Source organism: Callospermophilus lateralis, chromosome 9 (genome assembly GCF_048772815.1).
Source record: "Callospermophilus lateralis isolate mCalLat2 chromosome 9, mCalLat2.hap1, whole genome shotgun sequence".
In the NCBI taxonomy this organism is placed as follows: Eukaryota; Metazoa; Chordata; class Mammalia; order Rodentia; family Sciuridae; genus Callospermophilus; species Callospermophilus lateralis.
This window is the reverse complement of record NC_135313.1, coordinates 15,926,337-15,952,934: the sequence shown is the minus strand read 5'-3', so window position 1 is coordinate 15,952,934 and position 26,598 is coordinate 15,926,337. Positions and strand designations below refer to the sequence as shown.

At 39.1% G+C, this 26,598-nt stretch overlaps 1 protein-coding gene and 1 non-coding gene across 2 annotated transcripts in view; one reads left to right on the top strand and one right to left on the bottom strand.

The window, feature by feature from the left end:
- Positions 1–26,598, bottom strand: part of Epha4 (EPH receptor A4) — a 131,363-nt gene that overhangs the window by 35,667 nt on the left and 69,098 nt on the right. Inside the window, exon 5 of the mRNA XM_076866630.2 lies at positions 17,381–17,719. Within this exon, the coding sequence (XP_076722745.1) occupies positions 17,381–17,719 (339 nt within the window). The remainder of the gene's footprint in view (positions 1–17,380; positions 17,720–26,598) is intronic.
- Trnaa-agc (transfer RNA alanine (anticodon AGC)) lies at positions 7,861–7,933 on the top strand. The gene has a single exon. It is a non-coding gene; the product is annotated as a tRNA-Ala (tRNA).

The following is a 26,598-nucleotide window of genomic DNA, read 5'->3' as shown; positions in this document are numbered from 1 at the left end:
TGGCTCCCTTTAAGAAAATGGCAAATTTAACTTTCTTTGGTTCAAAGCTCAGCAGTTCTCCTTTGCTCCCCACTGACGCGAATGCTCCAATTTTCTTTTATTCACTTCCTCAATGACTTGCCATTAAACACCTACAAGTCATTTTACTGCAACAGTTTGGTACTTGTGACATCCAAATGGGATGAAGAGAAAAAGAGACTTGGAGAAGAGGAAGGGGGCGGGAGGAGGATGCACTTGGTTCCTGGGCTGGGAAACTGTTTTCTTGAGTCTAACACCACTAGCAATGAATTAAAAACTGTGTGGGGGAAAAACAGACTGCATTTCATTACCAGCTCAAATTAGGGGGGCGGAGGGATGAGGCCGGAAATAAAGAGATGCAATGAAAGGTCTGTAGGCAAGAAGAGTGAAAACCTCTCCTGAAGAAAGAGAAGGAGTCTGAATCCCTGGATGTCAGTCACATACAATAGCTAGTGTTGGGAGGAAAGATGATTCCTTAACCACAGCAGGGTTATCTTTTCCCTCCCCAGGACCTGTACCTAACAGGGATCATGTTTACTCAAGGGATCTCCCTGATGGACAAAATAAACCCACCTTTCATATGTATTTCTGCTTAATGCAAATAGCATATTTAAATTTAATTATTTGGAGATTAAGGTAGTTTTTGTTCCTACTTTCTTTCTCGATTCAACACCACAGTTTTGATTTGCTCTTTATCAAAGGTTTGTGCATTTTAAAATGCTGTCAAGCATCAAAATTAAATGCTTCAGAGCACTAATGATATTCTTGTGATTAAAGGTTTTGCATCTCAGAGATGTTAAGAACGCTGGTGCTAATATTAATTGCTTTATTCCACATCCCACCAAAAGGAAAGGATTTCTTCTCAAAAGCTTAGCAATGCTGATGGAACCACGTGTCACTGATCAATCTGCTATTGCTGATGCTGCTTTATTATTGCCTGTACAGTGTTTTATGGTATTACAGTTTATGAAGTGCCTTCACATACACATGATCTTGTTTGCAGCACAATCAGCTGGGTTTATCCCTCTTATTGCTTGGGTAAAGTAATTTAAAAACTCAACTTGTACCATCATTGGTGGACACATCACAAATGTAAGAACTGAGGCAATATATTCCACAGCTCTTAGTTGTTACAACACTTATCCATTAGCACATTTACTTAGAGTCACGAGAAACTGTTTTTGAAACAAAAAGCAAAACGTATAGAAAAAAATTGATCATTTCAAATTGATACAGATTTTTTTCCTATTTAACAACAACAGCATCAAAAGAAAGAAATTCTCAATCAAAACCTTTAGAAAACTAAATTAAATAAAGCACGTTTACAGGTAAATATGGAAATATTCATACTACTTTAAACTTCAAAGACATGGGTAGACTGTATTTGTTTTCCATAACAGTGATTTTCAAGGTCAGTATAGAGACTATTTTAAACAAATAACCATAAAATGAAGCAGCATATTAACACACTGAATGATACCACTGACCCATGCTTTCAAGGATTTTTAAGGGATCTAATTTTGCAGCACTAATAATGCTTCAACTGAATGATTCAAGAATAGAACTTTGCAAAGTCTTTAACTTAAGAGTCTTTATTTTTGGCTTAATATGAACCAAAACTTTAATAAGAATTTTCAATGGAATGGCACATCACATTCTTTTTTTTTTTTTTTCAGACAGGTAGGCAGCAGATTATTTTCAACATATTCTTTACAGTGAGTATCAATAAATCTAAATAACCGAATGTGGTGCTATTATTAGCTTTCATGGAAAGCATTTGCATACAGAAGTGGAAGGTGTTGGGATTGGTCCCTTTGGCTCAAATCCAGAGATGCAAGCTTCTTTCTCTTAAGTAGCTGTTTCTGGGATGGAGCTGCCTAGCCAAGACCGCATTCCTAGACTCCTTTGTATCTAGGGTGGTTCATATGACTGGGTTTTGGGCAGTGGAATGCGGGTTGAAGTGATTACTTTTCTTGAAGACCTGACCCATAAATAGCTCCCTCGTGACTCTATTCTCTCTCACCCGCAATCTGCCAGCTGGAGGTTGATGCATTCTTAGGCCGGTCCTGGAAGCCCCACACTGACTCTCTCCTTGTCACCTCCAACTGTATGTGACTTGAGCAAGAAATAATTTTCTATTGCAGTCACCCACTGATTGACATTTGGGTTACAGCAGGTACCCATTCAAGCAAAGTGGGGTCATTTAAGGGGGGAAAAAAAGGAATTTTCATACAACAAGGAACTTAAATGAAGGGTAGCGCGCTCTGGCCTACAGAAGATTGATCTGTGGTTGGGAGCTGCCAGAATAGCCTCCAGGTTTTCTCCAGTTCCTGGCGACGCACTATGAGCAGATACCCAGTCATTTATGAAAAACTGGAGCGTGCCACCCTGAGGTCAGCAATGGCAGCAACAGAGGCCATGCAGCTTCGCAGGGACATAATCACAGCCACAGGTCTTCCAATAGTGAATGAGTTCAGCAGAATCACAAAACACTGGGCCAAAAGATTCAACTGAGCTTGTGTTAATGTTAAATGGGAAAAGACAGTGGGGTTCTCCAAATGGCTTAGTTGAGTTTTTCTTTTCAGAAAAGACTTAGTTTACTCTTCCTTGCACAATTAACGGTTAAGCAGTTGAAAACTTAGGCCGCGTGAATCAGAGCTAAACACAGAATGGGTAAAAGAGCAAAAAAAGATGCTATCGGCCTGCTCTGCAAGACACTTGCACGGAAAGCTTTCAGTTCTTGCCACTCTTCGAAGTAGTTATAATTATTACCCTTGCTTTTCAAATTTTGGAAACTCTGGCACAGAGAGATTAAATAATATGATCAAAGCTATAAAATGAGATTTAAACCCAAGTCTGCCCGAGTCAATCTATGTGATCCTCTTTCTAGACCACACACTGAACTAGCATTTATTGGGTTATTATGGTATACCAAGCATTATTCCAAATTTTCTGCATGAATTAATTCACATAAACATCATAAAACCCTATGAAACAGGTACTATTATTATCACATTTTATATATGAGGAAAATAAGATGCAAACAGTTTGAATAACTTGACCTAAAGATACAGCTTAGACTTGGAAAATTTGAAAGTCTGGTAGGAGAGTCCACAATCTCAATGACAGATCTCTAGAAAGTATAGAGTGTCTTCTCCTGCTTTCACTGGAAATGGGAAATGGGCAACTTGAAGGTTGAAGGACTCCCTGCAGCAGCAGCAGCAAAAGCGTTGGAGCAAGTCCTCCTGAAGTCAGTATACATCAGGTACAGGGCCTCGTACATACATTAGTGGCTGCCAGAAACCCAAGGTAATTTAGACACAATCCCTGCCCACAGACAAATCTTCAAGTTTCTGGTGATGAATCATCTCATATAGAACTAACCTGAAGAACGGATATGGGACTAAAACAAAAACTATTTCTAATTTAAAAATCTATTTCAAAATAATATAATGATATCTGGCATTAGGGAAAGGTGCTCCAAAGCAGCCTCTGGAAAGTTGCAGTGTTTCATTTGTTCTGTTCCTTGGCTTGCACAACAGTCACATAAGTGTTTGCTTTGAGATAACTCAATGACTATCTATTCTAGTCTTGGGTTCTTTCCTGTATGTGTATATATGTCACAACATAAAGACTATAAAATTTTGTAACTAATCATGATGCTTCATCCCTGAGCATCATAGCAATTCCCACTCTTCAAGTAAAAACAACAACAAAAAAAGCATTACTAAATTCTTGCTTTACTTTTAAAATAGCTATTATCATGAATTAGCATTGCCACAGGTATAATCCCAGGATCCCTTCTAGAATTGCTAGTGAGTGGCAGCTTAACTCCAAACTAAGGTCCACACCCACCAGGATTCACAGGGAATTTCTTAAGAAGCACCCAAGTTCCTGTCATAGCTCTAGTGGGTCCTGTGTTTCGTCTGGGAGCTGCTTGTTTTACTTGCTACTTGCTTACTAAGAAATTCGTTGGCAGGTTCTGACAAGGATAGCCCAACACTTGCCAACAGAAACATGGCAGGATTCAGCTAATGTATTTCCTGTTGAGTAAGAATGCCAGTTTGAGGCTAACAGGAAAACAAGTCTTTACACTGGAAAATTTTGCCTGAGCAAGACAACTGTTTTAAAATTAGATAGATGATTGATAGATAGACAGATAGATAGATAGATAGATGATAGATATAGATAAATCTACCCTCACCTTGAATTCTTCCAATAAGATGAACTTGCTGGGCCTAACTAAGCTAAAAAAAAAAAAAAAAAAAAATCTGTACTATTTCAATTCTTAGTTGAAATTGTTTTATGTATGATGTACTTGGAGAATCCTGGCCAAAGGTAGGCCCTGCGTGACCTACAACACCCTCCAAAATTAATTGGTAAGGGAAAGGTTCCCTTCTCCTGAGCAGGAATGAGAGCAAGAGAGAGATGAACTGCTGTGAACCAGGGCTTCTGTTCCTTTAGCTGTCAGCTCCACTGGAGAGCATCAGACATTCCAAATCTGGAAAATAAAAAGTGCTGCTGTGGGCCTCAGGTTCTCTTTGTTCCTCAGACAGCTGCTAATCGTCCTGCTGTGCTAAGAACCACGGAGACAATGCTGTAACATTTAGCTTTCTGACATCTGAAGCATCTAGATCAGTCCCCAATTAAACATGTATTAATCACAAAGACTCTAAAAGCCAGGATGATAGATGCACCCAGTAAATCTTCGCTCTTGCCTTTTACTTTCCACACTGAATTTCTACATTTACAGGCAGAAATACTTGAAAGCCTACTCCAGAAACTGACCAATAAAAAGCCTTGTTCATTACTTTATATCGGATGCTTGATGATTTCCTACCTTGGAAAAGCTTTTCAGAAAGAGGCAAGACATTGATCATTCTGCTAATAAAGCCTGTCTGTTTCAATACATAGATCCATGTGGTCACCATGTTTTTAGTGTGATAACTAATTCAGGAAAGTTGTGGCTTTGGCAGTTACTATAGGGACATCCAAATCATCTGTGAAGTTAAAACATACACCAAGAGATGAACCTAGGTATCTTCAGGGTAAAATGCTAATCATACTAATAATAATGACAATCTCCTTCAATTCAGGCCAAAATGTCCCCAGGACATGGACCCAAGTGGATGAATGAATGGCATCTAATTCTGGACTCAGAGAAGATTTTAGCATTCACTGAAACCACCTTAATTTCATGATGTAAAATATATGTTGGTAAAAGGCTCCTAGTGTTGCTTTTTCACAGTGGTCTCCATTTCAATAGGGCATAAAGTAGTCACATTATAACTTGGTATCACAAAGAATAGTTTTTATAGGAGTTAGCTAATCACCATAATATAAAACGAGTAGGAAAGCAGTAATATATGAGACACTTTTGACCTCAACAAACAGTGTTAGGCATTCTAAGATATTGGGAATCTTTTGAAATTAGATTCCTTTTTTTTTTTTTTTTTTTTTTTTTAATTTCTTAAGCTAATGGAACCCACAAAGACAAAGACAATATTTTCAAGGTGCCAAGCTGGTGCTAGCTCAAGGAGCTGATCCCTTGGCTTTTGATGGAGCCTGAATATATCATGAAAAACTCCTTCCCCATCACTGTCTCAATGATGTTCCACTGTCTTCCAAGCTGAAAGACTAGAAAGCCAATTAGTGTCAGTTATGATGTGAACACCTGTCGACTAAGACCTGGACTGAGACCAATTCCATTAACATAGTCCCTCTATGGCTGCCAAATGGTCGGGCTTTGGACCACTTATGAGCTAGTCCACATTCAAAGAGGTGACCCAAAGACAGAAAGGTCCAGAGTCCCATTAGTCATCTTCTAAGCCATCCAACTCCCCATCACATATCCAGTTGGAACAAGGTAACTATCTTTTCTAATGGTCATTTAAAAAGATCACATCAGCCATTCACAAAAAAGTCATGGTGACCATAAATTGGGGATATCAACTCCTTAGCATTTTTATTAGCTTTTGTACTTTTTAACTCTGATGCTATTTTTTTAGCAACTTATTTTTCTTTCTCTTGTTGCATTGAAACATATCAGTAGAAGACAGAGAAAAAATAAATAAAAAATATTTGACAAAGAATAAATTATAGCATGAAATTATAGGCTCCAGATTATTACTGACAGAGCCAGATCACAAAAGGAAATATGTCAGTAAAACTTTCATTGCAAATCAATGTGTTCTACACCAATTGGATGTTTCCCAAGTCCAAATGTCCTTAGGCTTACAGAATAATGGGCTAGGGCTGAGAAGTAATGACCACAGATAACGAAGTAGAGTGTTGAGTAGAAAAGAGAGAGGAAGAATAGCAGGGTAGGTATTGGGGTAAAGTTCTGAGATAATGTTCATGTTCCAATTTGGCTCCACTGTATGAAAGTCTGGGAACACAAGGAATCAAAATATTCTAGGGACAATATCCATGAACAATGGACTGCTCCATTTTGGGGTGCTGGCAAGTTTCTTGAAGGAGTTCTATAGATAAGCACAAAGGAGTGATTGGTAAGTGGAAGCAAAAGAGGTAGAGACCTTTGGGTCAAATTACAGTCAGTACTTTCGAAAATACTTCATATACAAATGGTCAATACATGCTGTGCTCTCAAAAAATTTGGTTATGACATGATATTCTTGCAGCCCTCATACTTGAAACTATTTTTTTCAACAACTCTCTTGGAAGCTATAATATAGGATTAAGAGAATAATTAATGAGAATGAATTTTAAGCTTGGGAATTGGCAACTATAGAGTTATTATTATTATTATTATTATTATTAATTTTGGGGTATCAGCCAGAAACTGAATTGTAGTGCCAGATAGTTTAAACTCTTACAGGCATTATAAGACCAAGGCAGAAGCAACTAAGCTATTAAATTTTAAAATGTTACTTAGGCCAATAGATGTCTTCAACTAGATCTAAGCTTGAGAATTCAATGACTTTATTGTATAATCATGAAGAGTAACCTGGAATGTATTAGGAAAGCTATATTTGTTTTAGGGTTATTTTATTTGGCTGGTTCAGGGCATCTCACAAGAGCCTCCCTTTAAACATCATTTGCTGAGGTATGAAATTCAATGGATCTGGCTCCACCCAGGAGTCATCCCTAAATCCTGGAAGCATCTCATTAGAACAGCATCTCACCTAGAAATAGTCCCACAGCATGTTTCTGAGAAAGACGGGAACAGAGTCCCAGCATGCTAAGAGCAGTGGTATGGAAGTTATTTTTTGTGTGCTCTGAAATAGAGAAAAAACCATCATGCAAAGAGCAGGTACAGTTAAGGTATGCCTTTGAAAAGTGAACAGTGAGATTTAAAGGGTTTCTCCAAATAATACATTTTTAATATATTATAGAAAGATTCCTTAAATATATCTCCAGTCTTGTGGAGACACCCACATATCATTTGATTTCTCTGCATTGGAGTACACAATGAAGGCTGGGAGGTTTCTGCTTTTAAAATCCTCTGTCCATTGTTCCTGTTTACAATAAAATACTCTTTTAACTTTTAAGGGGGAAGGGCAGGAACCTGCCATTGTTGTTCTTGCTTTCAGTGTAAAACAAAGCAAGAAGGAAGCCTAGTACATTCGGCAATGATAAAACAGTCTCTATTTTAAATCAGGAGAAATGATATGATGTAGGTTGGAAGAACTCCCAAGTCTCCCAAAGCATTCTCCTAGGAAGCTCCCTAATGCCACACTCTCCTGGGAAACCAACAGCATCAGGATTCAGTGGACTCCATCAGCAACACTTCAGATCATCAACAACTCTCCAATGAAAACAAGGTCCTTCATTATTTTGGAAAGTATAAAGAATGCACCATCAAAAAGAAAGTTGCTGGGCTGGGGTTGTGGCTCAGCGGTAGAGCGCTCACCTAGCACGTGCGAGGCCCTGAGTTCGATCCTCAGCAACACATAAAAAAGTAAAATAAAGCTATTGTGTCCATCTACAACTAAAAAATAAAATATTAAAAAAAGAAAGTTGCTAAATTATAATAACACCCTTATTAAAAGATTTTTAAAAACTACACCATCAAGCTTTCTGCTAGTTGCATATTCAATAGCCCTGCTTGGCTTGTTTGTGTGCCTGCCCTTAGCTTTAGTAAAGAAACATGAAGGAAGCTTTGCTCCCATCTACCTTCACACTTATTATGCCCAAAATACACATTCAGAAGACCAAAAAAAAGTGGATTGAGGAGGCAGATTTACAGCTGGCAGCATGTTATCTAGACAAACACAAACTCTCCAGGGAGCCTTTGTGAGCTTGGCCCTTTTCAATGTTTGTTTTAATGGGTGGCTCTTACCCAAGATTACAACATGCTGGGAAGTTCAGTTTGTTGGTGGCAGGCCCCTATTTAGCACCCAGTATGAAGTTGAAACTACATATTTTAATCTTGTCTGAATGAACATGTCACAGACCAAAGTTTCCTAAAAAAATCAACCACTCCTTAGTGTTTTTATGAAAGTAAGAATCAAACTGCCTGAGAAATTTGTGTTCATAGAGTGTCATTTGCAAAGTGTGAAGCAAGAAAGAGTGGACCATCCTTCCTTTCTCTCTCCTCCCTTCCCGCCCCTCTCCCAAGAGCAATAGGAAGAGAACAAATATTTCAACTCACTATAATTTCAACCTACATGATATTTTAGAGAGATTGCATTTTAGAAAGCAGCCTTCTTGCTTTACTGTAACCAAACACAAAGATGGTTCAGAGGAGAATGACAATATAATTCCTTAAGTTCAGGCTAACCGTGTATCAGAATAGAGAAAGAAGGAGTTTGATAAGCTGTTTTTTAGTGCTGAGCCTATTTGGCAGCCATTTTGCAGACAAGTGAACTGGGTTCCCACTGAGCACTCCCTTCTGTCCCTCACAGGTGAGTGCAAAGCCTGGGTGGCATTTCCAATGAAAGCCATGATGTCCACTGGATAAGTGACTGCACTGATGTCAGGAGCTCTCTTTTTTCCCATTATTGCAATTTTGGGGGTGACTTGGGCACAAGCAAAGGAGGAGGAATCATGTTTGTGTGTCTCGGGGACATAGAAAGGTGGACACCAAGAGGAAGTCTCATTAAATAAAAGCCATTTTTTAATACTAACAGATGCTTGAAATGCAAACCTACAGCCCTCACTAGTCTTTACCTGAAGACCACACCCAAGATGCTCTCTTCTTGGACAACCACAACACAACTCAAGCAAAGTCTCTGTTCCTTGGGTGACATGAACGGGCATTTCAATTAGTCGCTGTAGATTTAAAATCTCTCAATGCAGGATTAGTCCTGTTGCATGGCTTTTGGGATTTTGTAATGTTTAAAGGAGGAAAAAAAAACTATTTAAAGACATCAGCAGGGGGTTAATGGAAGCTTTGATAAAGTCTCTCTGGATCTTTTCATGGATGTTCAATTACAGACTGGACTCTGGGGTCTCTGGTGGCTGCTGTGAGGAGGTAGTAATTAATTTCACCAGTTGGAAGGACACCTAGATAATTTAGAAGCCCACCTGAAACCCTCGCTAGCCCTGCAGTGCTCATTTCTCAGTTCAGCCAGGCACTTATTTTTCAAGTCCCTCGGTGGCTTCTCCAGAGGCTGTACACACTGGCAGCAGTGCTGGAGGTAACCAGTCCAGCCCTGAGAACCGAGAAAGGAATGAGAAGGGTACTGCCAAGGGCATGCTGGGGGATGGATATCGCTTCCCACAAATGAACGTGTGTGTATATTTATGTAGGAGCAAAGTGAACAGAGTCAGGAAAAATAGTGTTCTCAGCCCTGGATGCATACATAAAACCTTCATTTTCTAAGAGTGAAATATTTACCTATTTTTAAAAAAATGCAACCTAACTTTTACTTAGGTAAAATAATTACCACTAGGCTCCACAGACAAACCACCTGCCTCTGCTGTTTATACAACCTTGAAGTTGGATAATTTAGTAGGTTGTTCTGGAAGGCTTTCAGTTTCCTCCCCTCACCAGACACATGGTACCCACCCCGAATACAAATTCTACAACCCTCATGCCACACAATGGGCTGCACTTTTATCCAACTGCTGGTGTTTTTGAATCTGAAATGATAATCGTGGTGATCGAGCATGCTCCTTAATTGTAGTGTTGGCAACAATATTCTTTTCAGTAAAAAGTTAAAATCAAAAGAATGTTTCCTCTGTAATAGATGTACTATATGTTTTTAAAATGTACATTTCATAGGCATTATGAATGAAACCAGGAGCCGGTAGCTGGATCAGAGCTGTTAATGAGAAAACCACAGTCAGACTCCTCTGAAGCCCACTGTGCGCTAGCTTGAGCTTATAAATTACCCAGGCACAGGAAAGTCTCCCAACCACCTACCACTTTCGAGGGCCTAATGACTGCATACCAAAATTGAGGCTGCACCAATGATATGGCAGCAAAATCTCTCAATGGGATTGTTTCATAATCTGTTGGAAGCATTTTACATATGTCTTTGGAGAGAGCCCTTCCTTTTATATATTTTCTAGCACTATCGTTTGTTTTTTCCTTTAAATGTCTTGGGGGTAAGGAAAAAAAAACATGATTTACTTGACATCAAAGGCAAACAGGAAATCATCTCAGTGAGAGGATAATATAAACACACAGAGCACATGATCATTTAAGAAGAAAATTGCTACCAGCATCTAAGACCCAAAACGTTAAGAATGCAGTCTTCAGAGAAAAATCAGAGCACCACCCTCTCAGAATGGCCGAGCACGTGTCCACAGGATCCATATAAACCTGAGCGTCCATGGGAAAAGACCAGTGTCCACAAGCATCAAGGCATATAGACAATCTAATTATTTCAGCTAATTGTTTTTTACATAACTAAAGCACCTAACAAATAAGGTGTCTTGCCAAATATAAAAATGGTTTCATACATGAGATTATCCCAAGTATTAATCTGCTACATCCTTTGCCTACAGCAGTTTTCCACAAACATCGCAGCATTTCAACATCTCAAACTCCCTTCTGACTGGTCCCCTGTCTTGACTCACTTCTTCAGAGCAGAGGCATGCTAACTTTTTTCTGTAAAGAGCAAGATAGTTAATCACGCCCATGCAGCGGGCCGTTTACTAAGGCTGTGTCTACCAACTATGCCCCTGCTACAGGAAAGCCCTAGTGGACAATATATGTACAAATGAGTGGACTTTTGTTCCAATAAAACTTTATTTTCAAATGCCAAAATTTGAATTTTAAACAATTTTCAAATGCCAGAGAATATTATTCATCTTTTGTTTCAACCCTTTAGAAATATAAAAGTGACTTTTAGTGAGTTATACAAGGACATGGAGAGGGTCAGATTTGGCCCTTGGGCCATAGTTTGATGACTCCTATTCCAAACATTTGTGCCTTGAAAATATCAACAAATATTTAGATTTAAGTGGATACAATATCGTTATTTTACATTTATGTGGTGCTGAGGATTGAACTCAGTGCCTCAAGCATGCTAGGCGAGCATCTACCCCTGAGCCACAACCCCAGCCCCTCAACAAATCTTTTTTTACCCCCTTTCTTCTCAAGCTTACAGAAGAGCCTTGGTCTTTATCCTATCTCCTTTGAGTTTAGCATTCCAGTATGGTTCTGAACACCAATAGGAATGTGTTTTCTGCTTGTCACTTTAATTTTGAACCTTATTTTGACCACAGCTGCACTGCCCCTCTTACCTCACTCTGTGCCAGAATCTCGCCCTGTCATGACCTTGTCTTTCAGTGCCTTCATACCAGGTCAAACTATCCTTCCCACTATCTCCCTCTACTTCCTTCCGATGGCTTTCTACTCACAGGCACAATTACGCAATAGTGCTCTGATCTGATAATCACATTCATTTCAGCCTAGTCAGGGATCAGAATTTTACATACTGAAACTAAGGACATTTACATGGGCCCCTTTCCAAAACTCTGTTTCTAATTTTATATTTATAATATTGTAGGTTTTTTTTTTTTTCCTTTAATCACACAAACAAAAAAATTTGTCTAAGCTTCAGTCCCCACAAAACCTGGCTCCACCATGTCTCCAGCACATTACCTAACGCAAGTGCTCTAAGAATTATCCCCTTTCTCACACCAGTTCCTTGGAGCTTTCCTTTTACTATCTAGCAGACAGGTAGCAATTATACCCAGTGGGGATGAGAATTCCCACTGTTCTCCATTATCCCACTCAAATAACATAATATGTCTAATTAAAAGATGGCAGAGAAAGAGAGAATGGGAACTAACAGTTGAGTAATAAAAGACAGTCTGCCTCTTGTACTTAGTTATTTTCTTTTATCTACACATTATTTGGGGTTTATTAAATTTATCACTCCTTAACAAAGGGAGTTAACCAGTTTGTTTCTGCTGTAAATAAATGTGTTAATCAACAAACAGCTATTGAATATCATTATCCCATTCTGCACAATGGCATTATGACAATGAGGATACTATTTTATTGTTGGTAGCTTTGTTCTTGCAGTTTTTCTTAATTGTTCAACCCTAGAGAATAATGCTAGCCCAACAAGCAGTACCAGTTCATCTGATGGCAAAAAACTGGGAAGGGATTCAAGCCCTCCAAAGCCTCTTCACACGTGCCTGTTCTCCAGGATCAGCAAAAGGAGCATCATGCTCTCAGCTCCGAGCAGGGCAACCAGATCAACAGGGTGGTTGCCCGGTTTGCTGAGCCACTAGCCAGCCCAAGGACACTCCAGTTGGCGATGGGAACCTTGGGAGGCAGGCATTACTACGGAGACTGAGATCTGCTTTTCAAACATATCACTAGAAAAAGAATTTCTCAATCTAGGCACTCTGGATATTTTGGACCACATCATTCTTTTGTGTGGAGGACTGTTCTGTCCATTATGGGATGTTTAGTAGCATCATTGGTCTCTGCTCACTGCACCAAAATTATCTCTAAACAATATCAAATGTCAGGGATGGCCGGGGGCAAAAGTCACACCAGATTGAGAACAACTGTCCTTGAGCTACAGTTATCTGTTTTCCTCTTCAAGTAAATACCTTGGCAGGGTGAAAGGACAGAGGGGGGCAAGAATTCAAAAGAATTCATAATAATTCTGCTGAAGCATTTTTGGAATTTTCCTCTTACTCTTGGAATGTCCATTTCCAAACATTATGTTCTAGGACTCAGAGCCCTGAATCTCATGCTTATAGTCTGTGGCTGTAACTTGGATTCATGGAATTTTAGAATTAGAAAAGATTTTAGAGATTAGTTCATTTAATTTAATTTAATTAATTACCCTATTCTTTTGGTACCAGGATTGAACCCAGGGGCGCTTAAACCACTAAGCCACATCCCCAGTCCCTTTTTATATTTTACTTGGAGAGAGGGTCTCTGAGTTTACATAGGACCTCCCTAAGTTGCTGAGGCTGGCTTTGAACTCATGATTCTCAACCTCGAAAGCCACTGGGATTATAGGTACACCCAGCAGCTCATTTTAAATAATTATGTAATTTACCAAATATCTGTACTCTTCCAAACTCTGAGTATTACAGATTTATAGATGTTTATCACTAAAGGATATTAGAGCTGTAGTAGAGAGATTTGACCAGGTTATCCCATTGTGAAGTGTCCCGAGCAGTTTTACAGGCAAAAAAGTTAAAAAAAAAAAAAAAAAAAAAAAAATGGAGATCACTGCCTGTGGGTGTGGGTGCAGTTTGGGTGAGAACACTACTTGAAAGGGTTACATTCCTAGTGATTTAAACAAGCACCCCTGGAGGAGTTATGATCCTGCTCATAGCTGGGAGACCAGGTCTGGGGTAGTTGGGTATGTATAGTAAAAACGGCTCACTGATATTAGCGCTAGCTGCCATCACTATATTTTTATGAAAAAATACTCCCAGTTCTATTGCTTGGCAAGGAAAACTTGTTTCATTTACACAGCATCTCTTCCTCCTAGGAACACATCCTCTATCCATTTGCCTGAGATGGTCCACTTAAGTAAACGGAAACTGAAGGGAAGCATCTAGAAGACAATCAGCCAGCTGATGCTTATCCATTTTTCATAAACCTCAAGACTATCTCTTCCTAAACAAAAGAAGGACAGTCACTACGGCATGGAACATGGAGGTAGCTCACTTGCTCCTTTGTCCTGGAATAAAGGACATTAACCAGGCAGGGGCTTCCGGGAGTTTCTTTGCTGGGGTGAGACTCACTGGAAAAAACCCTCCCACCTCCACGCCTTCCCACCCTCCTTCCCCATCACCACTCCTGGCAGGGGGTTGGGTTCGAGTTGATATTAATCAGAGAATTTGGGAGCCTGCAGCCAGTCAGCTGAGAAAGGATAAGTGTCACTAAAACTAGCCATTCTGGCCACAGATACAAAGCCCACATCCCTCAGCTGTCCAGCAACAAAGCTGACAGACTCTAATTTCCTTTGTTTTCAGGGCCCATTGGCTTTTGAACCCAGTAAGGTGCTATTAGCCTTGGGTTTGAACTCAGGAAAAGGGTGCTTAGGCCAACAGTAAGACTTAGGTTAGCATGGTTTCCATATCCACGTGAGAACACAGACCCATTCACACCTCCTCCTGCCATTAAATGATCAAAGCCCTGTTAAGCCTCAATCTCCACCTGCAGATACTCACATGATTCGCTCTCACAAATGGGAAGAATGCAGCACTGACAATATTGACACTACTAATTACCTCATAAGTTTAAAGGAAAACAGCTTTTACAATCAAGAGGAGGTTCTCCTTGGTGTCTAGTACCAGCTCTGATGTTGGCTTAGATGAGTTGCTTCACCTACATGGAGTGGCCCTTCCCTCTACCCTTAAAGTCTCCATGGTAGTGAGCAGAGACGGGGAATTCTAGGAGGTTCTGTATGTTTGGTTCTAGTTTTTAACATGTTATTGACAAGAGAAAAACCCTGTGAAGAAGCAAAATGGAGAACCACTAAATCTGTGACCTCCAGGTGCTAAATGCAAACATTTATTAATTCTATGCATTCCTTATAGAGTGAGACATCATGGTCTGTAGAGTTTCTTAAGGAATTTAATTTAATGGAATAATAGGAACAACTGCAATTAAAATATAATTGTGTGTATGTAAATATGCTTAGGGGAGCTTTGATAGAGATTATGGTTGCTACATTCACCCAGAATTTTGGCCTACATTATTAATTTGCACTAGTAAGAAGAAAGGGTTTGTTAATCAAAGATAAAGTATCCCAATGATTTTGAATTAGTGAACTCCAAATTATGGTAAGATAATGAGGCAGTACTGTGCATATATATATAATTCTCTGCTAAGTGAAAAGCTTTCTGGCTGGCCACATAGGAGGTCTCCTTATTGAAAGATTTATTTTTAATTTTGAACAGCTTCCCAGCATTACCCCTTCAGGAAAATTAAAATAAGGAGATGGAATTTTGTCCTACTCAGCAAACCTCCCAGCAGGATTGCTTGCCATGGCTGAGAAAAAAAAGTTACAAAGTGTCAGGGGAATTACCTGACCACTTTTCTGCTAGATCTATAAGTATTACACCTATATTATTTTTAAAAAAAATTTTTTTTTATTCCCCTACCTACCCTCTGTAGAGATATTATCATACATATTCCTCTTTTGCAGGATTTTTAGCCTGTCTTTATGCTCTTTGGACCTTGTAGCATGGTGGGAGTTGACACCCATCATCTCTTGGCTTGAATCCTTACTAAGAATCATGGAATTCTCCCCTAAAATCAGTGGGAGTCAATCCTGCTCTGAGAACATTTCACAGGGCTTTTCTCTGCCAAAGGGAATGATTTCAGGCTTCAGCTGACATAGCAGAGGCTTCAAATTTCCACTCCTAGTTTTAATTCAGTTAAGAATACAACATTGTCATGTGTTTAAAGATACCCCAAAAGTTATCATAAGGGGCCTGAACATAAGAATATTGACTGACTCATAAATACAACTCTGCAGAACCTGCAAAAATTGTTCTGCACTGTACGGGTCCTCCTGACTCAGAAACACCAGGGGCAGGTTCTGTGTGTGATATTCCCATTGCATCTTTCACAAGAGAATGAAGGATTGGCAAAATGCTTGTGATGCCATCAAATCCTCCTAAATTATCCTAGTGAAACTAGTGACCAGTAACAGTGTGCACAGTCTCAAAGTTCAGAATTCAAGACAAAAGCTTAGCCAGATGACTTGTCCATAGGATGTATCAATAAGGACCATTTCCATTTGAACAGATGAAGAAGCATTCCAGTAAGATTAGCCTTTCTAACTCCCATTCAGAATTTCTCCCAGGTCTCTACTTTTTATGTATGCTAGAAAATTTGAAGCAAAATGGAAAAATAATGGCTTTGAATTGGGACTCTGGAGTACTTTTCAGTATAGGATCAATTAATACAGATATTTTACTGAACTGTGAAGTGCACTTACTGACACATTCATTTAAGAGAAGAGTGCAGTACAATAGGATTGCTGGCAATTTGTAATTCTTTTCTGGCTGTTTGTTGCTCATGATAGCCTTACAAAAGGATAAGCCACAGTAGTGGCTTGGGGGAGGGGGGTGTTTTGGGTTGTTGTTTTTTTTTTTTTTTTTTTGCTGTGGTTCCTCCTCTTAAACTCTTCAGGAATAACATGGAGCCAACAATGGGAAACAGATAGTAGTGTAGAAACTTTTTCATGGGAGGAATATAGATGAGTGGACAGGAGCCAGAAGCTAGAAAGCTAGATTTTGAAAAATACATGACATTCAGATTTTTATGAGAGTTCTGCGATCAACTCAGCAGAGATACTTCAAGAACAGAAGTGCTTCCTAGTCATCTGCATTGATGCAGGGAATGGGGTGGACTAGCAGCCCTCTTGCCCCATGTTGACCACAGATTCACATATAAAAATGGTTGTAAAACTCCTCTATGTCTTAAGGCAAATTTTGTTAAGCACACCAAGATCTACAAGGAGATTCAAATATTGGTCCATGTAGATTATTCCTAACACTTTACATTAAAGAATAAGATCAAAGCTCTAACAGCTAGTGCTTTTGTTGGAAAATGCAGCAAATACCAATACAGCATTGGTATTGGTAAAATCAACGTTATTATCATACATAATCTATACTTGCTCCAATATCCAGCCACATTGAACTTTCTGAATTTCCTTGTGGAGGGCCTTGGCCCCCTACTGTAGCCATTATCATCCAATCAGACGCTATCTTATCCTTCATTTTATCTCCACCACCTGGGACAGAAACATGCTATACAGTTATTTCCCCAAAACCATGTTTGCTGAATGATTCAATGTCCTTCTACATATCTTTTGAATTGAAACATAGATTCCAGGTTTCTGATGGGTTCCGCTTTGATTGCAGAACTTTAACATAATTTATGGTCACCACCATAATCCTTTTCACAATGTACATTCAGATTAGGAAAAAACAAGGATATTTTTCCTACCTGCTTGGTTGGTTGTCACGGTGACGGAAACTGATTGGTCTGGGCTGGGGTTATACTTGGACACACCATTCACCGCCCAGATTTCAAATGTGTAATTGGTATGTGCCAGGAGGTCGGTGATTGAGACTTTGGTGGTCTTCAGGCCATTCTGCTGTGGGGTGTAGTGGACCCCACTCCCGCAGGGTCGGCACTTGCTGGGGTCACCGGCTCCACACTTCTTACAGACAACATTGTAAGAAATGTCCTGACGACCACCTGTGTTCTGAGGACTGCTCCATTCCAAGTTCACGGATGTCTCGTTGACATTGGAAATCAAGTTGAGTGGAGCAGATGGTGGGCCTGGAGAAAGAAAAATACATCATTGCACCAAGAACTGAAATACCATTTTGGATTCTCTCTGAGTTTGTATTATTCTCTACAGTTCTAAGAAGTATGATGGGCCCATTTGTCACAGAAAGTGAAAGGCAAATAAAGCCCGCAAAAAGATCTTTTAAAAGAACAATATAATAGAAGGCTGTATGTGCCGTTCTCATTCCTATGCAAACAAACAGAGCGCCAACTGCCACTTAGAGACATGAAGAAATTCTACCGTAAATGGGGTCCACACCCAGGGGTTCTCTATCAATTGGCAGGAAAATAGCATCATCTATCTAGTCTCCATGTTATCTTCTGAAAAACAGGTATACAACTGTGATTCTAGCTTCCAGGGCTGCTATGAGGCTTGGTAAATTAATAGTTATAAACCTTTTTGAAGACAAATTATGATTCCTAAGTACAGTATATCATCAATAGCAAATTAAACTAATAAATTTGTGTAGATACGCCTCTGCAGTTCATCATGGCAGTTGAGGTTGAAGCTGTTTGTGGGTAATTAGTAGAAACTGGTTTAACACAGTTACAGAGATTTTGAAGATACAGCTGTTGAGAGCTCTCAGAGGTAGGCAGAGACTGTCCAAGGCTTCCAGGCACCTCCTCTGCTCTTCAACTGATCAGGACTGCACCTGCACCAGATTATTTTTTCAGCTTGCTTATTTCCAGTGCACAAGATGGTGATGGTCATTATGAAACAGAACAACTAACGGCTGACCACTTCACGGTTGATTTAAAAATAATAATAAAAGACTATAGACTTTATATGCCAACAAACTGTGTTATAAATTGCTGTCAAAAAGAAGCAGACTGGGAGAAGAAAGAAAGAATTTTCTTGGTCTAACCTAGTTTCAAAAGTATAAAAAAAAAAAAAAAAACCTGTCGCATTCTATTGAAAAATATTTACTCCTTGTGACAGTTGGGAAGCTCTTTCTCATTTTGGTCTTCCAAGGGAAGAACCAAAAGTGTGTCAATGAAAATCTGAGGTTTCTTGATCTTTGTATCTACAGGGATGACTAATATCTTTGGAACAATGGCTACCAGGGAAATTTCCCATGTTCCTCAGGAGAAGCAAGTTGACTGGAGAGGCCTGTATGCTCCCGGGGGTTTACCTAGCAAACCACAATGAAACAGATGGTTCCAAAGTAGCCTTGGAGAGAGAACTGGAGAGGCAACCTGTGAGCAGGAGTGATCAACAGGGCTAATGGATTTTGCTGATAACATTCATACAGGAAACTCACTCTTCTCTCTTCACACAGCTTAATTGAAGACTCTATTTTAATAAAATAAAAAAGCTCTCCCAACTCCCATTGGACTAATTACCAACAACCTCTTTTAGCATTAAGACTGGCACTTCATCCTTCAAAAAAACCCTGAAAACTTTTTAATGAACTTTGCAAAAATGTATGCTAAATGTAAGCCTACCTCACAGAAGTCCTCAGAAAGGAAATACGACATTTATTTCTTGTTGAGCTTTCAAAACTGTATTTATGGTCTTTAGCATGTTGGCGAGAGTACAATGAGGGTAAATAAATGATTAATGAATGAATGAATGAATGAATGAATGAATGAAGTTATTTAACATCACAGTCTCTGTAAGCCAGATAGAATGCTAAAGATCTTTTGGTCAAATACCCTCATTGTAAAAATGAGGGAACTAAAATCCAAGAAATGGTTCTGATAACAGCAAAAGTTTATGCAGGCTGATTTGTAACAGAATTTGATGAAAATCTAAGGGAACTGTCTCCTCCTCTGGGGTTATTCCTGCTCTACCATGTATCGCCCACTAAAGGTATAATGATAATATAATCAGAAGATTTGCCTGAAGTTTGAAGAGTAAAGGCAGGAAAAAGAGCACACATCTTCAACCCTTCTCAAATTCTGTCACACTAGCCGCCATGGTCGAAGCCACGCCGAGACTGCAGCTGAAGCTGGCTATGGCTTGGTTTATAAAATGGGTCAGCCCCTGGTTCTTATTTTGCTGTGACTTTGAGGGTTAAATAAGAGTGACTCTGAAATCCATTAACCTCCTTGCCAAGGTTCCTGGTCCACTTTCACATGGGAAAATGTGACACAATGAATCAAGAGCTGCAGAAGCAAAAAGTCAGTAATTAGTATGTAGGACGGGGCATGGCAGTGTCTAAACAGAGAAGAAATGGAGCAGAAAACTAAATGGTCACAGGACTCGGAGATATAACACTGCCACGTGGAAAACAAAACACAAAGATGCTGCAGGATTTCAAAATGGGGGGTTGATTGGAAAACAAGAGCTGGCCTGGAGCTGCCTTCTTTCAGCAGTGACTCTTGAAGACGAGCTTGGGGCACACGTTCCAGGAAAGATTTGAGAGAACTGGGAAAGTTCGAGTTCAAGGTTGCCACCATGAATGGTCCAGAAATTGGACTGCATATGTTTTATGTTTTGCTCTTACAGAAAGTGATACTTATATGGGAACATAGTAGCAGCCTCATAACTGGAGTATGACAAAGTCATATAATAGAGGAGAAAATGAAATATAGAAATGTCCACTCTCTATGATGATAATGTTGCCCTGAAAAGACCTGCTAAGATCATGTTTTACAAATTAATACCATAACAATGATGTTTTGTGTTTGTGGAATTATGGTTTCTTTTTGTTGTTGTTGTTTGTTTGTTTCAAACTCTTCTTCATTAAAAGATAATAAATAAGTAAGAAATGGGCTTCTTGCGCCAGGTGCAGTGGCACATGCCTGTAATCCCAGCGGCTTGGGAAGCTGAAGCAGGAGGATCCAGAGTTCAAAGCCAGCCTCAGCAATGGCGAGGCACTAAGCAACTCAGTGAGACCCTGTCTCTAAATAAAATACAAAAAAAAAAAAAAAAAAAAAGGGGGCTGGGGATGTGGCTCAGTGGTCAAGTGCCCATGAGTTCAATTCCTAGTACCATAAAAAAGGGAAAAAAAAAAGAAATGGGCTTCTTATTTCTAGTGAGGGGCTACCTCTTCCCCAGAAAAGAAAATATTATCTTCCCAAGATGAACAGAAAAAGGCATAGACTCAAAAACAGACAAAAGTCAATCCAGGTCCACAGTGACACTTAACAGTAGCACCTTAAAACAATTACCTGCAACAATGGGTAACAACAAGAGAAAACAGACATTCTGAGAAACCTCTCTTTCAATAAATATAAGGCATCTAGAAGAAAAAACTTTTCCTCAAATTATTTTCTCTTTCATTCATGTTAATATTGTATCTGGATATTTAAGAGGAATCAAATTTCTAACACGGATGATTGCCTTTCTCATCAGAAAGATGCTCACCTGCAAGAAAGTCTCCAGTTACAACCACAGAGAGGCCCTCCATAGCCACACGTTCCACCTCCACAGATTCAACCAGCTCATCAAAAATATTTTTTAAATACACTTCTGTACTGAATGAGATGTACAGACATTTTTTTCTTATTATTTTCTAAGTAATATGGTCTATTTACATAGCACTTATATTGTACTAGGTAGTATAGGTAACCTAAATATGATTTAAAGTACATGGGAGGAAGAGGAAAAGGGAAGGGAGTGGAAATGAGATTGATTGAATTGTCATATGCATGTCCTAATATGGCATAATTAATCCCACTGCTATGTACAATTATAATGCACAATAAAAATATCTTTAAAAAAAATAAAGTGCGTGAGACAATGGCCGTAGGTTATATGCAAATACTACATCGTTTTATATAAGGGTCTTGAGCATCCTTGGATTTGATATCTGCTAGGGTCCTGGACCCAATCCTGCAACAGCACAGAGGGAAGAGTGTATGAGGTTTACAGCAAAGAGAAATAACTGAGTTATTTCTGAGTTTCTAGTCTCTATATCTTCCTCTTACTTCCTGAGCACACATTGACATTAGGTAGCTCAAGGGTCCTTACGAGGAGCAAGGTTTTACGCTTTTCAAAACTATCCACCACCAGCCTGAATCTAAGCCTGGCAGCAAATCCTGTTTAGGGTTTTGCTCTTCATTTGGTTCCTTAACTTCTATGTCCTTCTTCGGTTGTAACACCTAATGGTTTCTTGCTAACCCTTTCCACATCTGGCTCCACACCAGTCAATGTGCTCCTTGAGAAAAGTGAGGCTTTTATCATTCCCAGTGTCTAGTTCATAGAAAGCTCAATGAATGTTTGATGAACCCATGAAATAGTAAATGAATCGATGGGAAAGGAAAAAAAAAAAGTCCTTTAATGCATCTTATAGCCACAAACCTACAGTATTGGGAAGTACGTAAATTAACACAGGTTTCAGCTTTTCACATAAGGTTTATTAGCATTAAGCCTGTGCAGGTCCATCCCAACATAACTAATTTAATCAAGTCCCTCTTTTTCTATAGTTTAAAATTACTTTGAAAAAAAAGTTGGGAAGGCTGTATATTAAGTATTAGTGGTTATTTTGCTAATAAGGAGTCCTTCATCTTTCCAAAAAATATTTATTGAGTGTCTAATGTTTATCACCTGCTCAAGAGGAGAGAGGGGAAAAAGTCTGGATCACTTTGATACTTTCCTTATAGTTTCCTGGATAGCTGAACGAAGGAAGTAGACTCTCAAGAAAGGGAAGAGACTGAAGGAAACTAAACACAAATTATGTGTGTACTGGGTATCAGGGAATCACCCTACTCAGTCCTGTTTTTATTGATAGTGCAACCATCCACCACAACTGGGAATTTAGAATGTGGGTTCTACTAATTATAGTTCCCTCTAGTTGGGATTGGCTATTATAATTTTTTGTACTCCACTTAGGTTTCAGGTGATGATTTATTTAGGCATGAAGCTAGGGACAATGTTCTCTCTGCAGAAAATTAATTCTAACATTTCCAAAGGAAGGCCAGCACTATTAGTCTTTATATAACTTTAGTGGTTTTTCTCTTGAATTTTATTTTATCACCAAAATTAAGACATTCTAAATATAAATTAATCAGATGCTAAAGTGTATGTAAGGGAAAAAGTGTTCTTCCTTTACATTTTGGATCATATTTGTAAATTTGCCATATTCACATGTAAGTTCAGAATTTGTTCTCTCTGCATCCTGCAATAGGGATGGCGGGTTGAACTATTCTAAAGTTTTCATGTTTAGAATGTCCATCACATTTTTAGAATAATTTTTTTTGGTGGAATAGATAATAGCCGTACTATGAGAAACAGGAGTCAAACGCAATAATCTTCAACTTATGAATACAGCAGGGTTCAGCATACTTTTTTTCTGTAAAGAAATTTTACTATCTGGCCAGATAGTAAGTATTTTAGGCTTTATGGGCCATATGGCCTCGATAGCAACTACCCAACTCTGCCATTGTACCTCCAAACAGCCACAGACAATACCTAAGCAATTGGGCATGGCCGTGGTCCAAGAAAACTTTGCAAAAATAGGCAGCAGCTGAAATTAGTCTTCTGGCCCTAGTTTGCCAACTATGGTCACAGAGAATTTCATGAGAACATGCATCTCCTTCCCAGGATGGTGCTCTTTGGTACCCTCATAATTTTGTATAATTCTATGCACCTTAAGCACATCTCAAGCCTACATAGAGCTCAGCCCAGAAACTCATGATAAAGCCCAGGTAATAACCCTGGTTTCTAAAGCACAAGTTTTATCAAGTTGCATTGACTAAGGAAGAAGTAAAGTATGTGAAATATTAGTGCATATTTTCTTTAGTTTCTCATTGCTCTGACAGATGGGCATAGCATTTCTTGCCATTGTGGATAAATTAAATGAACATCCATTTTCTTCACTGGTGCAAAACACTTTTCTGCATCACACAGCAGGTACTGGTGAAAGGTGTTACAATGGGTAATTATTGTTTTCTATGGGAATGTCAACCTTCATTCAGTTGACAGGAATTTGACAATATGAAGCTCTAAAGAAATTGTAGCCAAATTATAGCAGATGCAAAGGTCTATAATGTCATATCATACATTCTATCACAAAAGGGGTCTTAATCTTCCTTGACCAAACACACGCTCTCCTCTGGGAAAGACAAACTTCTGGAAATAAACCATATACTATCTAAAGAAATTCAGTCAATGTGACATTTAAGAAAAGTGAAATTCCAATTTAAGAAAGGTGAAATTCCAAGCATTAAAAAAAACAAAAATCCAGTAATTCACACATCTTCCCTCCCATGGATTAGACTAAAGTTTAGTCCTGAGTAGTTTGGAAAACATACTTGCTGGCTTATGTCAGGATTAAAACAGTCACCTTAAGACAGCTCAATATGTACACATCCACAAAAAATCTGTATGACCCTTAATAAGGTCATTCAAAAACCATCAGCTAACACTGAACCCAGCATCTTAATGTCTCCTGTGTGAACTACAAGGTTGGCATTCCATAAGAAGTCCAAGTCAGGAAAACTCACTTCTTTCTTATAGAAACAACTGAAATTTCAGAAAAAAAAGAAAAAAAAAAAAAAAAGGAAAACTGCAATCGTGATTGCATTTAGAATTGGGTTTAGCAGGAAAGGTTTCAATCTATATATGGATGTCTGGTGAAATTTGCCATATAAACTTGAAAATTCTAATTCTATTTCTTATAACAATGGGAATTAAAATACTAACAGACACAAATACTAAGGGGTTAAAAATAAGTTTAAAACAGACATCGTTAGCAAAGCTTTAAGCATGCAACTCAGATACTATGAACTAGTAGCTCTGCCTTGCACCCTTAACCTGGCTCTTAGATTAGCAGATCAGTGTCCCTGGGTCTCACTTTGTCATTCCTGACTGTTCAATAAAAATCTGAGATTCTCCCTCCTCTGCCCTAGTGTACCTGACCATCTTGTGAAAATATTAAATTATGTCATTTATTTGTATTTTATTTAGATTCCCATTATAACACAAGATCCAGGTGAACAGGATTCTCCTTTCTGGATTCTGAGAATACTCGCAGCCCTTAGAACTACGCCTGACATCTGGATGCTCAATAAGGGCCTGCTGGATACATAAATGATTTTTAGTTCAATCCAGCCCACTCATCAGAAGCATCACTGTTTTAACACTGTGTATGTCACAGAAACTGAGCAGAAAAAAAAATAATAATAACAATAAAGGGGAAAAGAGAAAAGGAAAGGCAATCACAGGCTGAAAAAAATTTAAGTCCCCAACCAAGGCAAGGAGATAGTTGACAGCAAAACTATAGTGGCTGGGCTCATCTGACAGAGTAGTTTCCAGAGCTATTACAGATTTTTAATACTTAACTGATTTTTAATCACCATTTTAAAATTCAAATGCCTGAGCCATGAAATTAATTCTGGAAGTGGCAAGAAATATCCCAAGAGCCTGGGCAGAAACAGAACTCTTAAAAGATCAATTTCTTGAAGCATGACTGTCAACCCACTAAATGCCAGGGCAACCAGAGCAAGGCGTATCTTCTGAGGAAGAGGCAACTTGGGTCTCAAGTTCCGTTCCATAAGTCTTCATCAACCATGCACAACTTTTAGAGTGTCAATAATACTTCACAGCGTCTTAGCCACAAGCCCTTCAACCCTTCAAATGAGCTTTTGTTGTTAATCTCTCTCCAGCCAAAAGACAGGCCGTAAGGCAGAGTAAACAGTTGGGGTGTGTAAGTTTTGACTCTGAAATAAAGCCCCTCCTTCCACTGACAGTTGTATATGCTGCTACCACTAATTGCCTTCTTCCAGCCAGTGTTGCTGAGGGTTAGTTTACATAAAGACTGCTGTTCCGGGACACCTCGGCTGAGATATATGAACAGAGCATAACCTTTTATCACGGCAGTTTATGTGTTTTAACAATGAATGAAGCCAAAGCAGAGCTGTCCGTTATTAACAACCAAAGCCATCTGGCTGCTTCCATCCCTGGTTGCTGTTATGGAAAATTCATAGTTTCCTCCTGAGGTCAAGTTCTTGTTGAGATTTGACCGTTGTCTGTTTTTCTGCTATCTGCTTTCCCATTCTTTCCAGGAATCTCCTGTCCTTTCCTTTTTTGCGTTATTGGGGGTTTCAGTTTCTTTGTATTAAGAAGACTAGTTCATGACTGAAGTATTTTACAAATCCTCAGTTGTGCGCGTAGAAGCTACATGAACGAAAGACCAGGAAAAGCAGGATTGGGCGTTTCATTTGGGGTTTATCTAGCCTATGCATTGATTTACATTTCACACACAGCACTTTTTCATAGTTTATCTTTAATCCCTCTAATAAAATCATACAGAAAAGTATTTCTTACAGCAATCTGATAACCAAAAATGAAGAGAAGAAGAGTTAAGCAACTCATCCAAATGAACACAGCTGATATCTGCAAAGCTAGAAACCCTGACTCCCAGGCTGAATGATACCTCTGCCCCTTCACAGGGACAGACATGGTTTAAAGAAAATATTCAGGCTTAACTCTGAATTCATTTGTGGAATGAAAGTGGAAAGTTTCAAATTTTCTCAGTTCACCCAGAAGTAAATGTCTTTTAGTTTCCCTCCCCTTCATGAAGATGGCTAACCAGAATTACCTTCTGGATGATGCTTTCATTTAGTTGGGCTCTTTTCTCGCCTGGCTTCTACCTTCCAAGCAAGAGAAACCTGGGCGTGGCAGTGTAGGCTTGAAATTCCAACTGCTTGGGAGGCTAAGGTAGAAGGACTACAAGTGTGAGGTCAGCCTCAGGAACTTAGCAAGAACCCCATCCCAAAACAGAATTTTTAAAAGGCTGGAGATGTAGCTTAGTGATAGAGAATTGGCCTGGCATGCATGAGGCCATGGGTTCAGTTTGCCCCAAATAAAAGAGAAACAAAAAGGGGATTTCTGTTAAAGATTCTTTCCTTTTTCCCCTGGAGGATGATCACAGGAGGGGGAAAAGGAGCAATTATCTCTCTACAACAGGACTCTTTGCTCA